The sequence below is a fragment of the Neltuma alba genome, unplaced genomic scaffold (assembly GCF_004799145.2).
Source record: "Neltuma alba isolate B1F8T4 unplaced genomic scaffold, ASM479914v2 tig00012826_pilon, whole genome shotgun sequence".
NCBI lineage: Eukaryota > Viridiplantae > Streptophyta > Magnoliopsida > Fabales > Fabaceae > Neltuma > Neltuma alba.
In genome coordinates this window covers 165205-190685 of record NW_021637218.1, presented here as the reverse complement: position 1 = coordinate 190685, position 25481 = coordinate 165205, and the positions used below count along the sequence as shown (strand labels likewise).

Sequence of the window (25481 nt, the reverse complement as noted above, 5' to 3'; positions counted from 1 at the left end):
TGGCTGGGAATTTGCATCAAGTGCTAACAGAATTAAATCTCATATTAATAGAGACAAGGGCAAGGGCAAGGGCATTCGAGTCTGTCCAAATTTTGTTTCAGAGAAAGGAAGAAACTCCAATGATTTAAGAGACGACCTCCTGCAATCTCAACGAGGTATTCCGTCTATTTCATAACATAAGGCACTTCTAAAATACTAGTAATAGTTTGATTAAAAATATAAATCATTTTGGGACTAATTAATATTCGTCTGTCAATTTTATCTCTGGAATGAATACTTCAATGTAATTCGTTGCATTATTTTCCCCACAACCTTATTTGATATAGGTAAATTTTAAAAAAAAATTCAATTTGAGATAAATTTAATGCGTTAACTACTATTTTTTAATTATAAAAATTAGTTAAAATAATTTAATTATATATTATTATAAAAATAATTTAATTATATACTATTATACTCTCTCCTATCTTTTTAAATTCACACAGAGAGATTTTTTTTCCTTAACTTACGCTATATAGGTTTCAATGAAGAAAACATTAATTAGACACTCCTTTACATTTCAGACAGAGGTGAAGAGTTTTAAATCTTCCTTTAGTTCCGGTAATGTTTATCGTTTTTGTAGTAAGAAATCTCATTGGATGGTCTAAAGATTATAGCGTGTCCAACGAAGCAGGACAAATCCAAGCTGAAGCTAAGCATCAAGAAATGATTCAAGTTGGGTCATCTTCTATTTCCAGTAGAGAGAATGGAGACTTGCAGGTCATACAATATGTGTTTGAATATCTAAGGTTGGATTCGTACCTCCGTATGAATGTATTCTATTTTCGTTTTGCTTTTTGAATCACCCTAGTTCTGTTTTGTGATAAGTATATCGTTCTAATTCTTCAGTCCTGAAGATAAGGTTTTTATTTCTCCACTTTCATATTTGACTCAAGAAGAATTTGTCACACTTAAATCAGAGAATTTTTTGGATTCATTCGTGAGTATCTATTTATTATATTTTTATATTCTATTTCAATTTTAATGACCATGGTTTTAGTTATATTAATATTAAGCTCTATCCATTCTTAGGCAATAGATATTTTTGTGGAGATATTAACTGATATTGAGCGAAAGAAAAAAAAACTATACCTTTGAATTGGTATCTTCCTGTGACATTTTCGGTGATTTCCTATTCCCTTTTCTGTTATATGATGTATGCCAATAGTTTTTTTTTAATCTAAAACTAGTACATTGATAATTACTTTTAATGGTTCATCCATAACGTAATTATAGGATGCAGCACTCAAAGGCGGTATAGGTCACTTCTTGAACTTTGTCCATCACCAAAAAAAAAAAAAAAAAAGAAGAGAAAATTATATGTCTGACCTGGAATCCTGTGAGAAGGTATAATTTTCCAACTCTTTATAGAAAAGTTTCTTTGTCAGCATGATTGCTTTGTTTTCTTCTCGCCATGTCAATTTGACTTCTGTTATCACAAATGATAAGTGTTTATTCCTGTTCACATTGGAGCAAACCCAAATGGTGGACATTTTTATTTATACATTATCCATTTACAGAACGAAGAGACTGAAATATGGGATTCTCTACTCGATACATTTGTGACTGAAACAGAACACAATGAGACAATAAAAAAATTGGTGAGTGTTAGATAATTGGAATATTCAGAACATTAATCGATGATTGTTCTTTTGATTATATAGAATTTCTGCTTTATATCTAGTTGCTTGCCATGGAAAAACTCATCGTGAATGTAGCATTTACGAAATTTCGTTCCAAGATGGAAAACGCCATCCTCCCACAGCGCAATGGGTGAGTGGACCATTATTATGTAAAATTATATAAACCTTTCTAAAAAAGTTTTTACCATGACCTTATCATATTTGTATATTATAATTTGTAGATTTGACTGTGGTATCTTTGTTATGAAGTTCATGGAACAACCAGATAATTATGTGAAGAGAAATCCTTCATTTCTGGTATGCCTCTTACAAACATATAATCGTAGACTCATAGGTAAGCACTCACAAATGCCCGCACATAGTCCTACACCGGCACTCAAGTACTCTCTCTTACCCCGTGAAGTAAATGGAGGGGAAGATAAGAATGAGGAAATTTTAACGAGATCGATTTAAAAAAAAATTAAAGAAACAGGGTTTTAAAATTTTAAAAAAGAGAATATGTAAAATAAAAAAGTGCTAAGAATTAATTAAAGAGTTTTACCTCCATTTCGCCAATTTTTTAAATGGGTCTCATTAAAATTTTCTCTTTCTTTTCCTCCCCTCCATTTTCTTCATCCCAAACACACCCTTAGTCATATAAATGATACGGATGACTATGTAGTTTGACAGTGAAAAAGAAAAGGAGGATTTGGCTATGAAGTTGCTCAACAGTGACCTGAACCCAGAAAAACAAAATCTATATGACAAAGCAAGACGCCACTACGCACAAGTTGAAAAGCAAGATGGCAATAAAAGATTACGAGTTGCCAGAGTAAATAGACAAGATCGTTTAGAAGAAAGTATGAGTATCAGGATATAAAATTTATATCCAACTCCATTTGTTTGTCATTTATGAATTTGTTTTTAAACTTTTAAAATTTTGCATAACTTCTTTTTGGCCAAAAAAATTGTCATAACCTTAAAAAATTACTCTCATCAAATTGTAACCTTCTCTCATATTTTCCTCTTTGCCACTCTTTTCTCCATAACTTTTTGATTACTTAGCGAGGGACAGGCGAGGAAAAATATTTAATGCCGCCCAAATTTTCTGGTGACTTACATTTTGAATTCTTGAAATCTTCCAAAATGTGATTTCCACATAGGGACGGAGGGAGTATGTACACGACTGCTTAAAATTTGAATGCCATATTTTGTAATTTTTTTTTAACTTGTCTAACTATCTTTACTTAATTATTTATTACTATTTTTGTTGCTAATCTTCCAAAGATTATATATTGCCTACAACAGATTTAATTGGGTGCGATTCTCAAAATGATGATAAACAAATATGGGAGTGGATAACGGGTGACAAGGTGTCAGTAATTGGCGTTTGAGGAATAGCGGGTTCAAGAAAAATAACCTTAGCAACCCATATTCATGATAAGCTTTTAGAAGAAGCCAATGGTGACATTAAAGTTATTTGGGTGACTGTATCACAAAATATCAACTTGTACAAGTTGTAAAAAGTCATAGCTAAATCAATTAAGTTGGATATATCTGATGAGCCTTGTAAAAGAATTGCCAGAAAATTATTTCAAGCCTTCAAGGAGATGAAGAAGTGTATTATTATCTCAGATGACATTTGGGATCATTTCTCTCTAAAGGACCTTAGATTTCCTATGTCAAGTAATCGAATTAAATTGATTTTGACCACTCGGATAAGGGAAGTGTGTCAACATATGGACTGCAAGAAGGTAGTAAAAGTGGTAGGTCTAAATTTACAAGATTCTTGGGATTTGTTCAGAAAGTTTTCGGGAGTCCATGAAGAATTGTTTTTGGAAGAGAGCTTGGTAAAGAAAGTGGTATCGGCATGTAATGGTTCGCCCCTAGCTATTGTTAGAATCGCAACAGGCATGAAGGGCAAAACGCAGGTTAGAGAATGTTGACGAACTCATGGCCCTTGTGCAGAACAGCTATTTTGACCCTGCTATTGAAATTCCCATGTTGACATATGTTGAATTATTGGACCTGCCACAATTATATCTCATATGCAGAGGCCTCGAGCTCTGCCTTTCTCTCTAAACATCCTCTGCTGAATCTTGCAATCAATTAAGACCCCCTCAGAGAGTGAACTCCAATAATGGAAGTGTGCTTCTAAATAAGACGACCCTGGATGGGTGCTACTGGGAAGTGACTAATCAGGTCCGTATGTGCCCCCGCTGTTTGACTTCATTTTATATTATGTCGATGATGAATACACTTCATGAGCTTCTCCTCCGGCAGTTAGAATGCCTAAAATTAATTTATTATATTAGAGCCAAATAATCATATGGTACGAAGTCGAATTTGAAAGTTGTTTGTGGCATGCCTCTCAATTATTCTAATTCTTTTTGGTAATGTAATATGCAAGACACGGTTATTGCTGTGTGTGACACTGAAGATGATAGGACCTGATATCCTTTGAGTCATTATTTAAAAACTGCTTTTGATTCTATATTTATGTTGTGTGCTTCTATATTTGTTCAATTACGCTACTTTAGTCAGAACATTTATTTATGATGAAACTAGGTTTGTAATGCAACTACTTGCTTATAGCAACAAGACTATTTTATTGGAAGAATGACATGAAGACTTATTCAAGGAACTTATCTATACTGAACTCAAGTCGAATTACATAGGCAAATTTACATATGAACTCTGAATAAGGGACTTATTTATGAATAAAACCTTACTAACTATACTAAAATGCTTTCAAGTATCTTAAAGTTGGTTGTCCTCAGTTTCTGTTTGTAGGACAACATTTTGCAGAGTGATTTGTTTCTATTTATAGGACAAGTTAGAAAATTTGAGAATTATTTAGTACTTTTTTTTTAAAATTAGTGACTTACCTCTGTCGGAGGTTCATATGTCCACGTGCAGCTTTACAAGACAAATTTGAAAATTTGAGAGTTATTTAATATTTTTTTTATTAGTGACCTTAGTGAGAAAAAAATTAATTTTGAAGTTAGAAACATATACGCCAGTAAGAAAAACATATAGAGGATGTGATGCGAAAATTAACGATAGAGGGGGTGTATAATATTTAAACTTGTACTCTCGACTGGGTGCACTAATAATTAACTGGAAAAATATATCTATAATATTTGAGGACAGTTTTGCAAAAAAAAAAAATCCTGTTTATTTTTATTTGATTTCTATTGTTTTAAATAAAGTGATTTAGTTTTGTATATTTTTATGTGTTATTTTAATATAATTTATTGTTATATTTGCAGTGAAACCATTTATTCAATTCTCATTTGGTTGTCACCTTTTTTTTGTTCAGGTGAAATCATTTAAATTTTATATGGATTAGATTGTACATGGTTTTCAACATATGACAAAATAAGTATTCAAATTACAAATAAAAATTGATTGTAAGCTTTTAAAATTTTTATGTTACAAATTTAAGAAAATGCACATGGCATATCTATTCTTCAAGATATTATAGTTACGTCTGGTGCGAAGTATTGAAAATGGGAGATAAGAATTGGGATTGGGTTGAAAACATATGTTAAAAAGATACTTAGCATGAGTGATTTTTTATTACGTGGGATTAGGCAATCCCATATAGATAGGATTAGAAAATACCACCTCTTCTCATGGTATTTTCTAATCCCACATATCTGGGTTTGTCTAATTCCAAGTATCATATAATTACTCATACTATACACTCTTTTAATATATTTTATACTTTTAATTTCAATTCCTATCCCTTATTTTTAATGTTTTGTAGCAAACAGGAGCTATATGTTAAGTATGAATGCCAGTCATACAATACAAATAAGTATTTCGCCATCATGAATAAAAAAGCTGACTTTGAGGAAAGATCATATTGTATTTGCAGTTGAATTATTTTCAAAATTAAGATTTGAAATCTGTAATCAAACTTTTGAAAGACAAAAAGGAAAGATATGGCAACGGAAAGAGAGAAACAGAATTTACCTTTTTTGAGAGTAATGCCGTGAGGACAAGTACTGGTTATTAATTATAATTATAAATAAATAAATAAACAGAAGTGGTTCACGTAAATAGTATGTTAATCATATAAAATTAGAAGTCCTCCTATGTGGCATGAGAATACTCAAATTCAAATTATTTAAAGAAAACAGGCACACTACTCCAAGTACGACTGTGTTTCCAGCGGGCCTACATTATCTTCACCATATATGGTAATCAATCAGACATCGAAAGGCAATATTGGATTATTATCAACTCCTATTTTAGTAGCTGCCGGCACCATGAGAGACAGAGATCTTTCTTCTTATCGCAGGTTAGCTGATTTCTACAGTGTATATATATTGCCATTGCTTGCTTGTGAAGTAGCAGAGAGTTAAGTTTGTGAATTAAAGGAAGAGAGATCTGGGATTGCAGCGCAGAGAGAGAGAGAAGGAGATGGAAGGAAGTAAAGGTGGTGAAGTGAGAAGGATCCATATAGTGTACTTCCTTAGTTTGATGGGTGGTTCTGAAGAACCTCATCTCATGCGTATTCATCATTTGGCTTGCAGTGGAGTCTATCTTCGAGGTGTTTTAACTTCTCTGTTTCTTTCATTACATTCCCGTGAAATTCCTTGCACGTTTCCGTCACCTTTAAGAAAATTGTTCCCACTTGCACGTCATGATTTGTTGACTCTCACTTCCAATGTTGTATGCTTCCCTTTTCTGTCTTTTAATACTTTCTTTCCTTCCCTAAATTTTAAGGTTTTGGACTTCTCTTTGGATCGTGAAAATCACATTATTAAGTGTTGTAAGAAAAGTTTTTTATCAGTCAAGATTTAGTGGAAACACACGGATAAGAACGGCGTGAACTGTGGTTTTGGTTTTTGAGACTCTAGGTCTGCAAATTACAGGCTCCTCTGTCTCTGTGTGTAGCACCCTGTTCCTCGCTTTCTCAGGTCATGATTTATGGACTTTGTTTATGTAATAAAACATGTGAAGAGGTGGATTGGAAAGCAAGAGGGAAGGATTTGGCAGAGACGTATGCATGGTCCTACAAGAGGAAGAATGAATTGTACCCTTATGCTCTGTTTTTGAATTTTTTATTTTTTATTTTTGGATTGAGTTGAAGTATGTGATCTGTGGATTTAAATTGGGAGCAGTAGGCACGACACAGGGCACTTGTGGCAAGACTTTGGATGATGACCTCATTACTCCACTCTCTGATAATGAATACGTCCTCAGGATCTACAATCCAGCCTCCCCCTTTGGTATGTTCTTCAAATGAAATAATGCAGCATTCTCCTTCAGTAACAATTTTCAGAATAAGTTGTGTCAGTATTTGTTGAGAAGCCTCTTTGATTTTGCAGAAACTGTTACGTTTGGTCCAAGGAAAGCTTCCATATTGAACGTGGAGATTCCTGTTCAAGTGTATGATACAGAAGGCAGACAGCTAAGGAAGAAGCACCCATTGCTACCAAAAGAACTTCAACCTGAAAGATTTCCATATTTCAAACCAAATTCTCCAGATTAGCTATCATCAGAAATGAGTTCCGATAGGTCCACATTAGCATATGGAAGTGAATCTGGTAGAGTTGAAGCAGACAAATTTGAGAATCACTCGCTATATTTTTCTCTGTATCAACCCAGTTCGATGAACATGAGCAAGCATCAAAGAAACGAAACTGACAAAACTGATACGTCAGAGACACTACTTTATATATCACTATCATCATCATCTTCTTCTTCTTCTTCCTTATCTCCCTTGAAAGGAAGCAAGAGATTTTCAACTGGAGCTGTTTGTTTCGCAACTTGATCACGTGTGGATGATAATAACGTTAATGCACAGATTCGCGAACATGATAGATTTAGAGGATCAGCCAGGAATGTTGGAAGTTGTTGGAATCCCCAGCAGCATGATGAAGCCAGGTAATTAAAGATTATGACAAAGAATAAAGTTAGATGGATTTTTATAAAGATGCGTTCGGTATCGGTTTCTTTTTAATAGCATGAGGTTTCATATTTACAGAAAAAGCTGTGAGGAGAAGAGCACAAACAAGAAGAAGAAGAAGAAGCTAGGCAAGTTTCTGAATCAGATTTCTCACAAGCCATTTGGTGGGTCAACGTTCTCTAGATGAGAGGACCTACAAAATATAAGAAAATTTATTGCGGGGAAGAGAAACGGGATAGGTTTCGAACACGAAGGCCATTCATGCGAAATAGTCATTTAGTCGGACCATCGCCTGTGGAGAATCAAGTTCGAAAATAAAATTGCTTTTGACCCCATCAGTTTCCCCGAGCCCTATCCAAATTAATTTATTTCATGTCATATGTCACGTGTTAATCAAATTAAATTGAGAATATTTCAATATTTTCAGGTTCTAAATTTGGATTTGTCGCTATAAATTTTTCTACCCATCGAACGAGTTAATCCGCGAATTGTTCTGATGTTTTATTTAATTTTAAAATTTAAATTTCACTTCAATTTAACTTTTTAAAATCATTACAGTTGTAGTCTTACGGTACCAAACGGGATCTTCTTCTGCTAGCTTATCCTCACCTTTAGAGTGTTGAAGTTTAAGCTCACCTTGTGTGAATGCAGAATTTCTGAAACGTCACAGAGCTCTTTTTTTTTTTTTTTGGTGTGACTTCAGAATTAATAGCTATTTCTATTTATTCGGATCACTGATTCATTTACCATTTCCGACAGCTCCTTGTCTTTGGTTGCATGTGGTAGCTGCCGTTTTTAATATAGGAGTATAATAATGTGCAAAATATTTTATTTAAAATTATCGTATTTGATGCTCATCTTAAATTGTTGTAAATTAACATAAGTTTACTAATGCTCATTACTGGAACCTAAATTAATAAAAATATTTAAAAACTAAATTACTTCCTCTGGTCCTAAGCAGCGGCTAAATTAAAATGTTGATTAAAATTAGTTAAAAATAGTAAATATATAAGATATGTAATTTTTTTAAAATATACTCTTATTTTATGAAAATGATGAGTGAAAAAGAAAAACAGGAAAAGAAATGCAGGAGAATGATTGAGAAAAAGATATGAGATAGATATATAAAAATGGGCATCATTTCTATCATTTAAATTAATATTTTAACGTTGGAGATTTAATATTGTATAAAAATATTATTATAATATCACATAATAAATAAACTGGAATTATTAAAAATTTTGTTTTAGTATTTCAATTTGGAAACATAACAAAACAATTATCTTTGAATTTCACCTCCAGCCTGCCCCTTCGCTTTCAACCTAAGCCCAAAGTAGCAGGGCCCCTAGTGCCCTCTTCACAGCCCAAGCCCACGTTAATACACAGTCGCTTCATTACGGCTCCCTAATTGTTTAGTTAATATTAATCTATTAGCGCGATTTCTTGTGTGTTGAGGCGTCAAGTCAGCAGCACTACTGCTTCTTACCAGAGTCAGTCGTCCGCCACGCTTCGATCCTCAACTTGAAGTAGCATTCAGTAAGTTTCTCTCTTTGCTCTGCTTTTCCATTTGATTGGCATGTGACCCGATTTTCATCTTCGTTTTGTCACTATCGGAATCTGCCTTTGCACGATTATTCATTCTCTACTTGGACAGATTCAAGAGTGATCAATCTCTGAAGTTGCGATTCATAATCTTCATTTCTTGATTACTTTGCTCGATCAAATCGCATGCATGTTAAGGAAAGGTAGATGATTCGGTATGCGCAGGAAGAGTAGATTAGATTTACTGACGAAAACTCAAGCCCCAAACTTATAAGCATTCATAAATTTTTGGACTAGTGGTTATAATATAAATTGGGGGTTATAAATTTTTATATATACACTTATATTTTTGTTATTGCCGCATGTTAAAATACATATATATACTTATAAAAATAATAAATAAATAAATAATATCTTGGTAATTTACCATCAAAACATAACTTTTTTTTTTTTTGGAGTTTGATGCTTTGGTTTTACCGTATAATTTCAAAAATCGTGTGGTCTTTAGTAAAGTCACTTTTGCCGTGCTAAAAAAATTTCCCAATAATAAGGCACCATGTCATGCAGCCGTAGAACAATGTATGCTCTGTGCCCTCACATGAATGTTAGTACAACGTTCCATAATCATTTAGGTGAAGTACTTCTGCGCTGTGATTGAAAAACTATTTTTCTGCTTTCCAAACAAGCCCTTAAACTTGCTTAGGGTCACGGTAGGTAAACAGCTGAAATAAGTTTTTGGTTTAGGTTAAAATGATACAAGAGTTTATATTCTTCTTGTCCTAAATATAAAATTTTTTTTGTAGTATAAAACATAAATTACACTATAAAATGAATCTTATATTTAAAATTGGAGTAGTATTAAACAACTCCAATCATTGAGCACCCTTCCTCAAGCCCCTAAAGCCTGAAACACTACTGTTTCAACTCATGCTTTAATTCATGACTTGCAAGTTGTAATACCTATTAAAAAAATAAAAAAACTGAAAATTATTGATGTCAAATAAAAAACTTCAATAAAAATTTATTGTTATTTATGAATTTAGTGATGTCAACGCTAAAGAAAATGTTGTTATCAAATATGGTTTGAGATTTAATAATTTTGAACTTGTTTTTTGTCATTTTTTCTTAAATATTTAATGTTTAAATATGTTTCACACTGACTAAAGAAAATTTTAAACCTTATTAAATCTTATTTAAAATTCAATAACGTTTTAACTTTATCTCTATTTAATATACACTATATCTTATATAAACAAAGTCAATACAATAATAAATAAATGGTAAAATTATATATCCATATAAAAAATTTCTCTCAATATCTTATAAATAGAACTAACAATGCCTTTTTTTTCCGTCCATAAATAAGAGCAGAGGAGTATTCTTTTCTTATGCTGTGAGTTGGCAAGTTGAATGCTTCGGTGTAGATGCTTTGTAATAAGATGGAGCATAAGTTAGTTTAAAGTTTAGAGATTAGAAGTTCAACAACCGATTTAAACATGAAAATAGGTTTTAAATAAAAGGCGTTTCCCGCTTCCGCCAATGGAGTCAATCGGCCCATCAGACAAGAATCTGTCCTTTCTCTCCTTCTCATCCACCATTCTGATAAAGCACTCTGTCATACAGCTGCACTGTACAATGCACACTATTTATTTCAGACTCACTCTTCCCCCAAAGTCCTTCGTCTTCATCATCATATTCCTATTCTGTGGACTCGACTCAACTGCTGTTTCTCACCGGGATCAGCTGTCCGCCATGCCTCAATCCTCAACTTGAAATAGCATTCAGTAATTTTCTGTTTTTGCTCTGCTTTTCCATTTGATTATTATTATGTGACCTCATTTTCATCTTCGTTTGTTGTCGTTTCTGCTTCTGCCTTTGCACAGTTACTCGTTATCTACTCAGACAGATTCAAGGTTGGTCGATCCCTGAAGCTTCTTTGCGCACAATAATCTTCATCCCTTCATTGCTTTGCTCAATCAAATTGCATGCATATTAAGGAAAGGTATGCGATTTTACATGTGCAGGAAAAATAGATTCGATTTATTGACGAAAACTCAAGCCCCAAATTGTGGAACGTATTACTTCAATTTTAATTATTACTTTGGTTCAGTGTCTATATATATAATATTGCGTATGCAGGAAGAGTAATAATGGGAAAGGCAGTTGGAAGGCGAAAGCATGTTGATATGTGGCAACACGTTGAGGTATTGGAGGAAAAAGGTAGATGGAAGTGTATGCATTGTAAAGAGGAATTCTCAGGAGGTGTTAACAGAATCACATCTCATATTAAAGGATTAAAAGGCAGAGGCATTCGAGTATGTCCAAAATTTGATTCAGACAAAGGAGACTCCAGAGATCTCAGAGACAACCTCCTTCATTCTCAACACGGTACGTAGTTATATATGATTATACTCGCTCCTGTATGATCTTTTTTCCAAGATCATGCAGAGGGGATTTTTTTTTTTTCAATAAGAAATCTCATTCACTCATTGGACGGTATATATAATAGATTATAGCATTGTCCAATGAAGCAGGACAGATCCAAGCTGAAGCTAACTATCAGGAAAGCATTCAAGTTGGCTCATCTTTTGTTTCCATTAGAGAGAATGAAAAGCAAGATGGCAATAAAAGATCACGACTTGACAGAGTGAATAGACAAGATTGTTTAGAAGGTATACATCCAACTCCATTTATTTGTCATTTATGAATTTGTTGAAGTTTTTAATCTTTTAAAAATTTTCATAGCTTTTTTTTTTGGCCAAGAAAATTGTCATTACCTTAAAAAATTACTCTCTTCAAATTGTAACCCTCTCTCATATTTTCGTCTTTGCGACTCTCTTCTCCATGACTTTTTAATTATTTAATGAGGGACAAGTGTGGAAAAATATTTAATGCTGCCTACATTTTTTGGTGACTACCGTTTTGAATTCTTGAAATCTTCCAAAAGGTGACTTCCACATAGGGACGTAGAGAGCATGTGTACGACTGCTTAAAATTTGACTGCCATATTATTCAATTCAATTTTTCTTACTTTTCTCATTATCTTTACTTAATTTTTGCTATGATTATACTCCCTCCTGTATGATCTTTTTTCCAAAATCATGCAGAGGGGATTTTTTTTTTTTTAAAATAAGAAATCTCATTCACTCATTGGACGGTCTAATAGATTATAGCATTGTACAATAAAGCAGGACAATTCCAAGCCGAAGCTAACTATCAGGAAATGATTCAAGTTGGGTCATCTTCTGTTTCCGATTGGGAGATTGAAGACTCGTTGGTCATACAATATGTGTTTGAATGCTTAAGGTTAGATTCACATAGTTCCCACTATGTATATGCTCTTCTAATAAGGATATATGAATATACTTTATTTTTTGATTTGTTTTTTAAAATCACTCTCATTCTATTTTTTTTGATAAGTATATCATTCTAATTCTTCAGTCCTGAAGACAAGGTTTTTGTTTCCCCACTCTCATATTTGACTCAAGATGTTTTTATCACACTTAAACCAGAGGCTCCTTTGGATTCATTGGTAGGTATTTATACATTCTTATATTCTGTTATAATATAATGACCAAGGTTTTCGTTATGTTGATATTTAATTTTATGCATTCTTAGGTAATGGATATTTTTGTAGAGATGTTAAACCATGTTGAGCGAAAGAGCAAAACTGTACCTTCGAATTGGTACCTTCCTGTGGCATTTTCAGTGATATCCTATTCCCTTTTTCTGTATGTCAAATGGGTTTTTAATCTAAAACTAATTCATTGACCATAACTTTTAATGGTTCGTTCATGATATAATTATAGAAAGCAGCACTGGAATGCAACATAGGTTACTTTTTGGACTTTGTCCGTTGCCAAAAAATAAAAGAAAATTATATGTCTGACCTGGAATCCTATGAGAGGGTATGTCAGTCTTTTCAACTCTTTATAGAAAAGTTTCTTTGTCAACCTAATGACCTTTTTTTTTCCTTACCAAATATATTAATTTAATTTTTTTATCACGAATAATAGATATTTATTCCTGTTCACATTGGAGCAACGTCAAATGGTGGACATTTTTATTTATATATTATCCATTTAAAGAATAAAGAGATAAAAATATGGGATTCTCTACCCAATACATTTGTGGCTGAACGTGACGAGAGAACCAAAAAATTGGTGAGTGTTAGATAATTGCAATGTTGACAACATTAATCGGTCAATTATTCTTTTGATTTTATAAAATATGTGTTTTATGCATCTAGTTGCTTGCCATGGAAAAACTCTTCGTAAATGTAGCATTTACGGAATTTCGTTCGAAGATGGAAACTGACATCCTCCCACAGCCCAATGGGTGAGTGGACAATTATTATGTAAAATTATATAAACTTTACTAGAAAAAGCTTTTATCATGACCTTGTCATATATGTATCTTTTAATTTGTAGATTTGACTGCGGTATCTTTGTTATGAAGTTCATGGAACAATCATATAATTATGTGAAGAGACATAATTCATTTCAGGTATGACTTCTTACAAACATCTAGTCATATATTCATAGCTAAGCGCTCACACATGCCCACGCATAGTCCTGCACGAGCACGCAAATACTTTTTTTTACCCTATGAGGGAAATGGAGGGGAAGGTAAGGGTGACAAAATTGAAGAAATGAGATTTTAAAATTTGAATAAAGAGAATACAACAGCAACAAAAGTCTTATTCCACTATATGGGATCGGCTATATGAATTACACGACGTCATTGTGCTCTGTCAACAACCCAGTCTTTAGATATGTTGTTGACCAAAAGACCTCATTCAATGACCTCATTCAGTGTTCTTCTTGTTCTTTCTTTGCTCCTTTTTATGGGGCTCTAAACTGTCTGATCTGCCCTCCTCACTGGAGCCTCTAATGGTCGTCTCTGTACATGTCCAAACCACCTTAAGCAATTGTCAACCATTTTCTCTTCGACAAGCGCCACACCAACTCTTGCTCTGATATTTTCGTTTTGAATCTTATCTTTTCTTATATGACCACACATCCATCTCAACATCCTCATTTTTGCTACTCCCATTTTATGCTCCTATTTTTCCTTTATCGCCTAACATTCACTGCCGTATAACATAGTTTGTCTTATAGCAGTTCAAAAAAATTTTTCCTTAAGCTTCTCAGGTACCTTCTTATTGCACATAACTTCATAGCCTTCTTCCATTTTAACTAACCAGCTTGTATTCTATGAGAAACGTCTCTATCAATTTCACCATCCTCATGTACAATAGATCCTAGGTACTTAAACTTTGATCATCAAAGAATGATTTGATCCCCCATCTTAACCTGCAAATCACCATTTTCTTGCCTTTCTCCAAAATTACAATGCGTATATTCCGTTTTGCTCCTGCACAAGCAGAAACCTTTGGACTCTAAAGTCTTTCTCCATAACTCTAATTTTTCTCTTCTTTTGATTCCGCCATGAGAAATGTCATCTGGAAAAAGCATGCACTTAGGGATTTTTTTTTTTGAATAGATTCGATTAGAACGTCTAGAACAGTATCAAACAAGTAAGTATTCAAAGCAGAACCCTGAAGTAGGCCAATCTTAATGGAGAAGTTCTTTATCTCACCTCCAGGTGTTCTTACACTAGTAATTACCCCTTCATACATATCTTGTATGGCTTTGATATAAGCAACCCGTATACTTTTTTTTGCCAAAGCCTTCCAAAGTACTTCTCTTGGCGCACGATCATAGGTTTTTTCCAAATCAATAAAAATGATATGTAAATCCCTTTCTTTCTCCTATATCTTTCCATTAACCCTCTTAATGAATAGATTGCTTTCGTTGTAGATCTTCCAAGCATAAAACCAAATTGGTTTTTAGAAATAGAAGTCTCTAATCTCAACCTATGTTGAACGAGACCTTCTAGTTAACAACATATCTAAGAACTGGGTTGTTGACAGAGTACGATAGCGTCGTGTGATTCACGTAGCCGACCCCACCTAGTGGGATAAAGCTTGTTGTTGTTGTTGTTGTTCATCGTATGGCTCATAAATTTTATCCCTCTGTAGTTTACATAGTTTTGAATATTTTCTTTATTTTTGTAGATGGAAACTAAAATGCTTTTCTTCCATTCATACAGCGTATTCTTGAAGCGTAAGATTTAATTAAAAAACTTGGTCAGCCACAATTCATCCTTCTCGCCTAAACATTTCTAAGCTTTAATAGGAATATCATCAGGTCCAACGGCTTTACCATTATCCATTATTCTTGAGAACTGCCTTAACCTCTCCAATATGAATCCTGCGGTAAAAGGTCAAATTCTGATCATCTTTGCTAATTAGCAGGTCTTGTAAGTTTTGAGTCGCACAATCGCTTTCCTCATTAAACAACTTGTAAAAGTAAGCATCTCATCTGTCTTTAATATCCCTATCAATAACTCAAACTTTACCATCTTCATCCTTTATATACTTCATTTGGTCCAGATCTGTCTTTTTTCTCTTCTTTTGCTTCGCAATCTTGTAAATATTTTTTTCCTCCACCTTTGTTCCTAACTTCTTATAAAACCCCCCATATGCTTTGGTACATGCTTCGCTCACTGTTCTTTTCGTCTCTTTTTTAGTCAAACAATACTTTTCCCAATTTTCTATACTATTGTACAAATGTATGGCTTTAAAACAATATCTTTTCTGTCTGACTTTCTCTTATACATTTTTATCCCACTACCAAGTCTCCTTCTCTCTCTAACCACAACCTTTAGATTCTCTCAAAATTGCTTTAGCTACCATATGTACTCTTTTAGCCATCTCTTCCCATATAATCTTCGTATTTCCCTGCAACTCCAAGTTCCCTCCCTCCAAAAGCATCTTTTTAAAGAACTCTAGCTTCTCACCCTTTAATTGCCACTACTTAACTCTAGGGTTTATCACTTGATGATACTTTTGTTTGATACTCTTAAAACGCATGTAAGGATAAGTACTCTATGTTGTGCAGTCACCCCATCCTCAGGAATCACTTTGCAATTAGTACACAGTCTTCTATCTGGATTCTTAACCAAAAAGAAATCAATCTATGATTTTGAGGCGCTACTCTGGTGCATGATTAAATGCTCCTCTCGCTTCTTTAAACAAGTGTTGACAATCTTGAAAGTATATGCAAGTGAAAAGTTAAGAATAAATTGTCATCCATTGTTAAGCTTCCCAAAACCAAAACCATCATGAGCCTCAGCAAATTGCCCTCCTTCCTTGCCGACATATCCATTAAGGTCCTCACCAATAAAATTTTTTTCTTCAAATGGTATGCTTTGAACCAACCCCTCCATATCTTCCCAAAAGTTATCTTTAAGGTGTGTCTTTGCCCTAACTTGAGGTGTGTAGGCACTAATAATATCGAAAGTATTCTTTCCAACAATTATTCTAAAAGATATTATTCTGTCCCCAAACCATTTAACCTCACCACATTCTTCTTCCATGTTCCGTCCACGATAATACCAACACTAGTCCTTGCACTCACCTTTCGGGTGTGCCAAAGTTTACACTCTCCAAATTCCGCCGCGGACACTTCTCCAACCTATTTAGTTTCTTGGAGGCACAAGATATTAATCCTTCTGTCCCTCATAACTCCTACTACCTCCATAGATTTTTCATTCAAAATCTTAATATTCCAAGTACCAAATCTAATCTTGCTCTCATGAACTAACTTCTTTAGCCGCCTCCATCCAAAAGAGTGCGGTAGTCCTTACTCATTTAACACTACATCTGGGTGACGATGTAGTGGCTTTAGCTCACTTCTCGTTATACTCAAGCCATACAGTGTGTTACTTCTAGGCAACGACCTTGCACTAGTATAATTTCTTCATTAACCCATGTTCATGAGATTGGACAGGTTTTTATATTGGCTGTCGAGGCCCAACACAACCCTCCTCCTTTATCCGGGCTTGGGACTGGGTATAATATGTAAAATAAAAAGAGTAGTAAAAATTAATTAAAAACTTTTAACTCTATTTCTCCAATTTTTTAAATCAGTCTTGTTAAAATATTTTTTCTTCTTTCCTCTCCTCCATTTTCTTGATCCTAAACAGACCCTTGATCATATAAATGATACGGACAACTATGTAGTTTGACAGTGAAAAAGAAAGGGAGGACTTGGCTTTGAAGTTGCTCAACAGTGACCTAAACCAAGAAAAACAAAATATATATGACAAAGCAAGACGCCACTATGCACAAGTTGAAAAGCAAGATGGCAATAAAAGATTACGAGTTGACGGGGTGAATAGACATGATCGTTTAGAAAAAGGTATGGGTATTTGCATATAAAATATAGGTCCAACTCATTTTAGATGTCATTTATGAAAAATCTAATAAAATTAGTTGAATTTTTTAGACTTTTAAAATTTTTCATAATGTTTTTTGGCCAAAAAATTGTCATAACATTCAAAAATTACTCCCATTGAATTGTAACCCTCTCTTATATAGCACTCTCGTCTCCATGACTTTTTTTATTATTTAATGAGGGACAAGTGCAGAAAAAATATTTAATTCTTGCCTAAATTTCGTGGTGGCTTACATTTTGAATTCTTAAAATATTCCCAAATACGATTGACAGAAAGATGAATAGAGTATATGTATGATTGGTTAAAATTTGAATGCCATATATTTGATTTAATTTTTTTAATTCTTCTCACCATCTTTAAATATTTCTTACTATTGTGGTCGCTAGGATTTTCCGAAGGTTATACATTGCCTACAACAGATTTAATAGGAAGGGTTTTTAAGAGGCAGAGTAAAGATATAAGGAAATGGATAATGGATGATGACGACAACGACGATGATGATGATGAGGAGGAGGAGGAGGAGATTATGGGGGAGTCAGCTATTGGAATTTGGGGAGGAGGAGGGTCAGGAAAAACAGCCTTAGCAACCTATATATATCATGAGCTTATTCGTAATGACATTAAAGTTATTTGGGTAACTGTATCACAAGATAGCATCTTGCATTTGCAAAAAGTGATAGCCAAATCAATTGATTTGGATATATTTGGTGAGTATGAGGTTAAAACAATTGCCCTGAAATTATTTCAAGCATTCAAAGAGATGAATAAATGTGTTATTATTTTAGATGATGTTTGGGATCATTTCTCTCTAAAGGACGTCAGATTTCCTATGTCAGATAATCAAATTAAATTGATTTTGACTACCCGTGTAAAGGAAGTGTGTCAAGGTATGGATTGTGAGAAGGTAATAAAAGTGAAGCCTTTAGATGAAGAAGATAGTAGGGCTTTGTTTGATGAGTTTTTGGGATTATTCTGTAAGGAACTGTCTTCGGAAGTGGAAAATATTGCACGGAATGAGGCACAAAAATGTGAGGGTTTTCCTCTTGCTATTGTTAGAATCGCAACAAGCATGAAGGGGAAAACAGAAGCTAGAGAATGGAGACATATGTTGGAATGTCTTGAAAACTTGGGCAATGGGCAATATGAAATGGACAAATGGGTATTTCCAGTTTTGAGATCTAGCTATGATTTCTTAATTAACAAATTCCAAAGATTCTTCCTATATTGCATCTTAAGTACCAATGGAAATTTTGATAATGACGATGCTAATCATTTGATAAGAAAATTTGTCTATGAAAGCATTGATGAGAGAGAGAAGTTGAGGGTGCAGTATAACGAAGGCTGGAACATGTTACGTAAATTAAAGAATCATAGCATGTTGGATTATGATGATGGTGGTTATTGGATGACAAACAAATTCCTTAGAGTCCTTGCTGTTGGTATTGCGGAAGAAACTGGTAAAATTATGAGAAAAGCTTCTGAGAAGTTAACAAAAATACCAAGTGATGACCAGTGGAAAGAAGATCTACAAAAAGTTTTTCTGATGCGGAATGAGATACAAACAATTCCAGATGGCACATGTCCGAGGTGTTCTCAACTTTCTACATTGCTTTTGAATCACAACGCAAACCTCAACTATATCTCAGATGATTTTTTTAACAACATGCCTACTCTTAAAACACTTGACTTGTCTGAGACTGGAATCAAGTGTTTGCCCAGCTCGGTGTCTAGCTTGGAATGTCTCACTGCATTGTTACTTTCAGGATGTAGAAAATTGAGTTTAATTCCATCAATAAGAAAATTGAAACGGTTAATATCATTGGATCTATTTTTCACTGCCATCAGTGAAGCACCTGAGGGCTTGGAATCATTGGTCAATCTTAAATACCTGAATCTGCTCCATACAGATAAGCTAGTAATGTCAATATCTCTCATATCCAAATTGACCAATTTAGAGCATTTTGAGCTGGGTGGTCCCCTATACAAAACAAACGTGACAGTACAAGGTACACAAGGTTTGAAAAAGTTGGAAGTTATAGTAGCCTATTTTCATGACGTTAGTATATTCAATACCTTTGTGAGCTTCCTGGGCGACAATTGTGCAACCAGAAGCTATCATTTAACTTTACAGGATAGAAGTTACGATCTTGGCCTAAGTGATGTTCTTTGCGATGGAAATGTTATCATAGAATATCCCATGAAAAAGGTGGTTATTGAGAATATGGTTTTGGGACATGAAAAAGTAATACTCCCTGCAGACATGAAGGAGTTGGATATGATTAATTGCCAGCAAGGGACAGGTGCTGGACCCCTATGTACTGTTTTATCATATGGCCACAACAATAATCCACACCAAATTGAACTGTTGGATATTTGCCTCTATGATGATGTGGAGTACTTGTGGTGTTGCAATTGCCCCTTTTGCTTCTCTTTCCAACTTGTTGGACGTCTAAGACTCTCTGGTTTGAACAAACTGAAAAGTTTTGTGTCACCATATGCTGATTCCTTGCATCAATCCACCCTATTTTCTCATCTCACGGATCTTGAAATTCAGGATTGCGACAGCATGGAGACTCTGATCGCGTTCAAGTTACCAGCACTCCTCCAAAACCTGCGCACCATTTGTGTTCGTAGATGTAAGGAGATGAAAGAAATAGTTGGAGAGGATCATTCTGTCCCGGAACTTGTTGATGTTGACGAACTCATGGCCCTTCTGCAGAACAGCTGTTTTCACCCCACTATTGAACTTCCCATGTTGACATCTCTTGAATTATTTGACATGCCACAATTAGATCTCGTATACAGAGGCATCATGCTCTGCCCTTCTCTCCAAACATTCTCTGCTGAATCTTGCAATCAATTAAGACCCCCTCAGAGAGTGAACTCCAATAATGGAAGTGTGCTTCTAAATGAGACGACCCCGGATGGGTGCTACTGGGAATTGACTAGTCAGGTCCGTATGTGCCTCCACTGTTTGACTTCATTTTATATTATGTTGATGATGAATATACTTCATGAGCTTCTCCTCCCGCAGTTAGAATGCCTAAAATTAATTTATTATATTAGAGCCAAATAATCATATGGTACGAAGTCGAATTTGAAAGTTGTTTGTGGCATGCCTCTCAATTATTCTAATTCTTTTTGGTAATGTAATATGCACGGTTATTGCTGTGTGTGACACTGAAGATGATAGGACCTGATATCCTTTAAGTCATTATTTAAAAACTGCTTTTGATTCTATATTTATGTTGTGTGCTTCTATATTTGTTCAATTACGCTATTTTAGTCGGTACATTTATTTATGATGAAACTAGGTTTGTAATGCAACTACTTGCTTATAGCAACAACACTATTTTATTGGAAGAATGACATGAAGACTTATTCAAGGAACTTATCTATACTGGACTCAAGTCGAATTACATAGGCAAATTTACATATGAACTCTGAACAAGGGACTTATTTATGAATAATACCTTACTAACTATACTAAAATGCTTTCAAGTATCTTAAAATTGGTTGTCCTCAGTTTCTGTTTGTAGGACAACATTTTGGAGAGTGATTTGTTTCTATTTATAAGACAAGTTAGAAAATTTGAGAATTATCTAGTACCTTTTTTTTTTTAGTTAGTGACTTGCCTCTGTCGGAGGTTCATATGTGCACATGTAGCTTTAAGATACTATGGGTTACGTTTGGTACAAAATATTGGAAATGAGGGGATAAATATTGGGATTGGGTTGAAAACATATGTTAAAAGGATGCTTAGCATGAGTGGTTTCTTATCACATAGGATTAGGCAATCCCAGATAGATAGGATTGGAAAAACACCACCTCCTCTCATGGTATTCTCCAATCTTATATTTATGGGTTTGTCTAATCCCAAGTATAATACAATTACTCATATTAAACACTTTTGTAATATAGTTTTGCACTTTCAATCTCAATCCCTATCTTTTATTTTTAATACTTTGTACTAAACAGGACCTATATATTAAGTATGAATGCCAGTGATACAATACAAATAAGTATTTTGCCATCATGAATAAAAAAGCTGACTTTGAGGAAAGATCATATTGTATTTGCAGTTGAATTATTTTCAAAATTAAGATTTGAAATCTGTAATCAAACTTTTGAAAGACAAAAAGGAAAGATATGGCAACGGAAAGAGAGAAACAGAATTTACCTTTTTTGAGAGTAATGCCGTGAGGACAAGTACTGGTTATTAATTATAATTATAAATAAATAAATAAATAAACAGAAGTGGTTCACGTAAATAGTATGTTAATCATATAAAATTAGAAGTTCTCCTATGTGGCATGAGAATACTCAAATTCAAATTATTTAAAGAAAACAGGCACACTACTCCAAGTACGATTGTGTTTCCAGCGGGCCTACATTATCTTCACCATATATGGTAATCAATCAAACATCGAAAGGCAATATTGGATTATTATCAACTCCTATTTTAGTAGCTGCCGGCACCATGAGAGACAGAGATCTTTCTTCTTATCGCAGGTTAGCTGATTTCTACAGTGTATATATATTGCCATTGCTTGCTTGTGAAGTAGCAGAGAGTTAAGTTTGTGAATTAAAGGAAGAGAGATCTGGGATTGCAGCGCAGAGAGAGAGAGAAGGAGATGGAAGGAAGTAAAGGAAGTAAAGGTAGTGAAGTGAGAAGGATCCATATAGTGTACTTCCTTAGTTTGATGGGTGGTTCTGAAGAACCTCATCTCATGCGTATTCATCGTTTGGCTTGCAGTGGAGTCTATCTTCGAGGTGTTTTAACTTATCTGTTTCTTTCATTACATTCCCGTGAAATTCCTTGCACGTTTCCGTTACCTTTAAGAAAATTGTTCCCACTTGCACGTCGTGATTTGTTGACTCTCACTTCCAATGTTGTATGCTTCCCTCTTCTGTCTTTTAATACTTTCTTTCCTTCCCTAAATTTTAAGGTTTTGGACTTCTCTTTGGAACCTGAAAACCACATTATTAAGTGTTGTAAGAAATGTTTTTTATCAGTCAAGATTTAGTGTAAACACATGGATAAGAATGGCGTGAACTGTGGTTTTGGTTTTTGAGACGCTGGGTCTGCAAATTACAGGCACCTCTGTCTCTGTGTGTAGCACCCTGTTCCTCGCTTTCGCAGGTCATGATTTATGGACTTTATGTGATAAAACATGTGAAGAGGTGGATCGGAAAGCAAGAGGGAAGGATTTGGCAGAGACGTATGCATGGTCCTACAAGAGGAAGAATGAATTGTACCTTTGTGGTCTGTTTTTGAATTTTTTATTTTTTTTGGATCGAGTTGAAGTATGTGATCTGTGGATTCAAATTGGGATCAGGAGGTACGAGACAGGGTACTTGTGGCAAGACTTGTTGGATGATGACCTCATTACTCAATATCTGATAATGAATACGTCCTCAGGATCTCAATATTCGTTGAGAAGCCTCTTTGATTATGCAGAAACTGTTATGTTTGGTCCAAGGAAAGCTTCCATATTGAACGTGGAGATTCCTGCTCAAGTGTATGATATAGAAGGCAAACAGCTAAAGCAGAAGCACCCATTGCTACCAAAAGAACTTCAACATGAAAGATTTCCATATTTCAAACCCAATTCTCCAGATCAGCTATCATCAGAAATGAGTTCCGATAGGTCCACATTAGCAGATGGAAGTGAATCTGGTAAAAGTTGAAGCAGACAAACTTGAGAATCACTCGCTATATTTTTCTTTTTATCAACCCAGTTCGATGAACATGAGCAAGCATCAAAGAAACGAAACTGACAAAACTGTCAGAGACACTACTTTATATATCACTATCATCATCATCATCATCTTTTTCTTCATTATCTCCCTTAAAAGGAAGCAAGAGATTTTCAGCTCGAGCTGTTTGTTTCGCAACTTGATCACGTGTGGATGATAATAACGTTAATGCACAGATTCGCAAACATGATAGATTTGGAGGATCAGCCAGGAATGTTGGAAGTTGTTGGAATCCCCAGCAGCATGATGAAGCTAGGTAATTAAAGATTATGACAAAGATTAAAGTTAGATGGATTTTTATAAAGATGCGTTCGGTATCGGTTTCTTTTTAATAGCATGAGGTTTCATATTTGCAGAAAAAGCTGTGAGGAGAAGAGCACAAACAAGAAGAAGAAGAAGCTAGGCAAGTTTCTGAATCAGATATCTCACAAGCCATTTGGTGGGTCAACTTTCTCTAGATGAGAGGACCTAGAAAATATAAGAAAATGTATTGCGGGGAAGACAAACGGGATAGGTTTCGAACACGAAGGCCATTCACGTGAAATAGTCATTCAGAGTCAGTTTGCCCAGAAGTCAGAATCTGCCTTTGCACAATCGTTCATTCTCTACTTAGGCAGATTCAAGATTGATCAATCTCCGAAGTTGCGCTGCGATTCATAACCTTGATTTCTTGATTACTTTGCTCGATCAAATCGCATGCATGTTAAGGAAAGGTAGATGATTCGGTATGTGCAGGAAGAGTAGATTAGATTTATTGACGAAAACTCAAGCCCCAAACTTATAAGCATTCATAAATTTTTGGACTTGTGGTTATAATATAAATTGGGAGTTATAAATTTTTATATATACACATATATTTTTGTTATGGCCACATGTCAAAATACATATATATACTTGTAAAAGTAATAAATAAATAATATTTTGGTAATTTACCATCAAAACAAAACTTTTTTTTTTCCTTTTGAGTTTGATGCTTTGGTTTTACCGTATAATTTCAAAAATCGTGTGGTCTTTAGTAAAGTCACTTTTGCTGTGCTAAAAAAATTTCCTAATAATAAAGCACCATGTCGTGCAGCTGTAGAACAATGTATGCTCTGCGCCCTCACATGAATACTAGACTACTAATACAACGTCCCATAATCATTTACTGCCTTCCAAACAAGCCTTAAACGTGCTTAGAGTCACGATCACGATTATTTATGAAATATGAAGCAAATAGCTGAAATAAGTTTTTGGTTTAGGTTAAAATGATGACAAGAGTTTATATTAAACAACTCCAATCATTGAGCACCCTTCCTGAAACCCCTAAAGCCTGCAACACTACTGTTTCAATCACTCTCTAATTCAAGACTCGTAATACCTTTTTATTGAATATTAAAAAAATAAAAAAACTAAAAATTATTAAATGCCAAATAAAAAATGTCAATAAAAATTTAAAAAGAATTACAATCAAGTCCCACATAAAAAAAATAATTACTAAGAGGTCCTAATAACAACTTCAGTAGTTTATAATGACAAGTCCTATATTGAGAATAATAACATCTGGGACTTGCTTTTTAATTATTTTTCTTATTTGGGACCTCATTGTAATTCTCCCAAAAATCTATTATTATTTACAAATTTAGTGTCATTAATGTCAAACAAAGTGTTGTTATCAAATCTGATTTGATGTTTAGTAATTTTTAACATTTTTTTGTCATTTTTCCTTAAATATTTAATGTAAGAAATTTAGATAAATTATTTAATTTTAATAAATGTGACATGATTTTTTAAAATATTTTTATGTAATATTAGATTATATATCAATTTATATATATTAGATAATTTAGTCTTAAAAAAATAATAAATATAAAAATGAAAATAGACCAAGGTCCTACATTTAAATGCAAAATCAACGTAGTAACTCATTTTTATATTTAAGTATAAATGAGTAACGTGCAGTAATTTGTTCTCTTTGATTTCTTCTTTTCAATTGGATTATGTGAACTACTATTATACTCAACTAGTCTTATTTATAAGGTACTTCTAATATGTTTTATGTAGATCAAGAAAAACCTTAAATTTCATTAACTCTTATTTAAAATTCAAAATTTTTTTAACTTTATTCCTATTTAATATATATTATATCTCATGTAAACAAATTCAACACAAAAATAAAATGGTAAAATTGTATATCCATATAAAAAATTTCTCTCAGTACTTTATAAATAGGATCAGAAAATGTCTTTTCTCTTTGCTCTATAAATAAGACAAGAAGAGTATTATTTTCTTATATTGTGAGTTGGCAAGTT

At 33.9% G+C, this 25481-nt stretch overlaps 1 protein-coding gene and 1 long non-coding RNA gene across 3 annotated transcripts; both read left to right on the top strand.

Moving 5' to 3' along the window:
* The first annotated feature begins 666 nt into the window (after positions 1–666).
* Positions 667–3906, top strand: LOC114731386 (uncharacterized). 2 transcript variants are annotated; one of them, XR_003738913.1, is made up of 6 exons: positions 667–788; positions 1276–1640; positions 1724–1812; positions 1904–2016; positions 2344–2521; positions 2970–3906. XR_003738913.1 is itself a non-coding variant. In XM_028918541.1 (6 exons), exons 3-6 carry the CDS (start codon positions 1733–1735, stop codon positions 3053–3055), a joined length of 420 nt encoding a protein of 139 aa, XP_028774374.1. In that variant the 5' UTR covers positions 667–788; positions 1276–1640; positions 1724–1732; the 3' UTR covers positions 3056–3906. The 2 variants fall into 2 exon arrangements, 1 of the variants encoding a protein (XP_028774374.1); XM_028918541.1 differs by having other exon boundaries at positions 1904–1979.
* A 5744-nt stretch (positions 3907–9650) lies between these two features.
* LOC114731389 (uncharacterized) lies at positions 9651–24334 on the top strand. Its single transcript, XR_003738915.1, has 3 exons — positions 9651–9695; positions 20745–20748; positions 24272–24334. It is a non-coding gene; the product is annotated as an uncharacterized LOC114731389 (long non-coding RNA).
* Positions 24335–25481: the final 1147 nt, after the last annotated feature.

Bases quoted from the DNA above. Each gene is read 5' to 3' on its own strand.
- LOC114731386 (XM_028918541.1), top strand. From the start codon at position 1,733: ATGGAAAAACTCATCGTGAATGTAGCATTTACGAAATTTCGTTCCAAG. The intron at 1,813-1,903 runs GTGAGTGGACCA...TATAATTTGTAG, and splicing joins ATCCTCCCACAGCGCAATGG to ATTTGACTGTGGTATCTTTG. The intron at 1,980-2,343 runs GTATGCCTCTTA...ATGACTATGTAG, and splicing joins AGAGAAATCCTTCATTTCTG to TTTGACAGTGAAAAAGAAAA.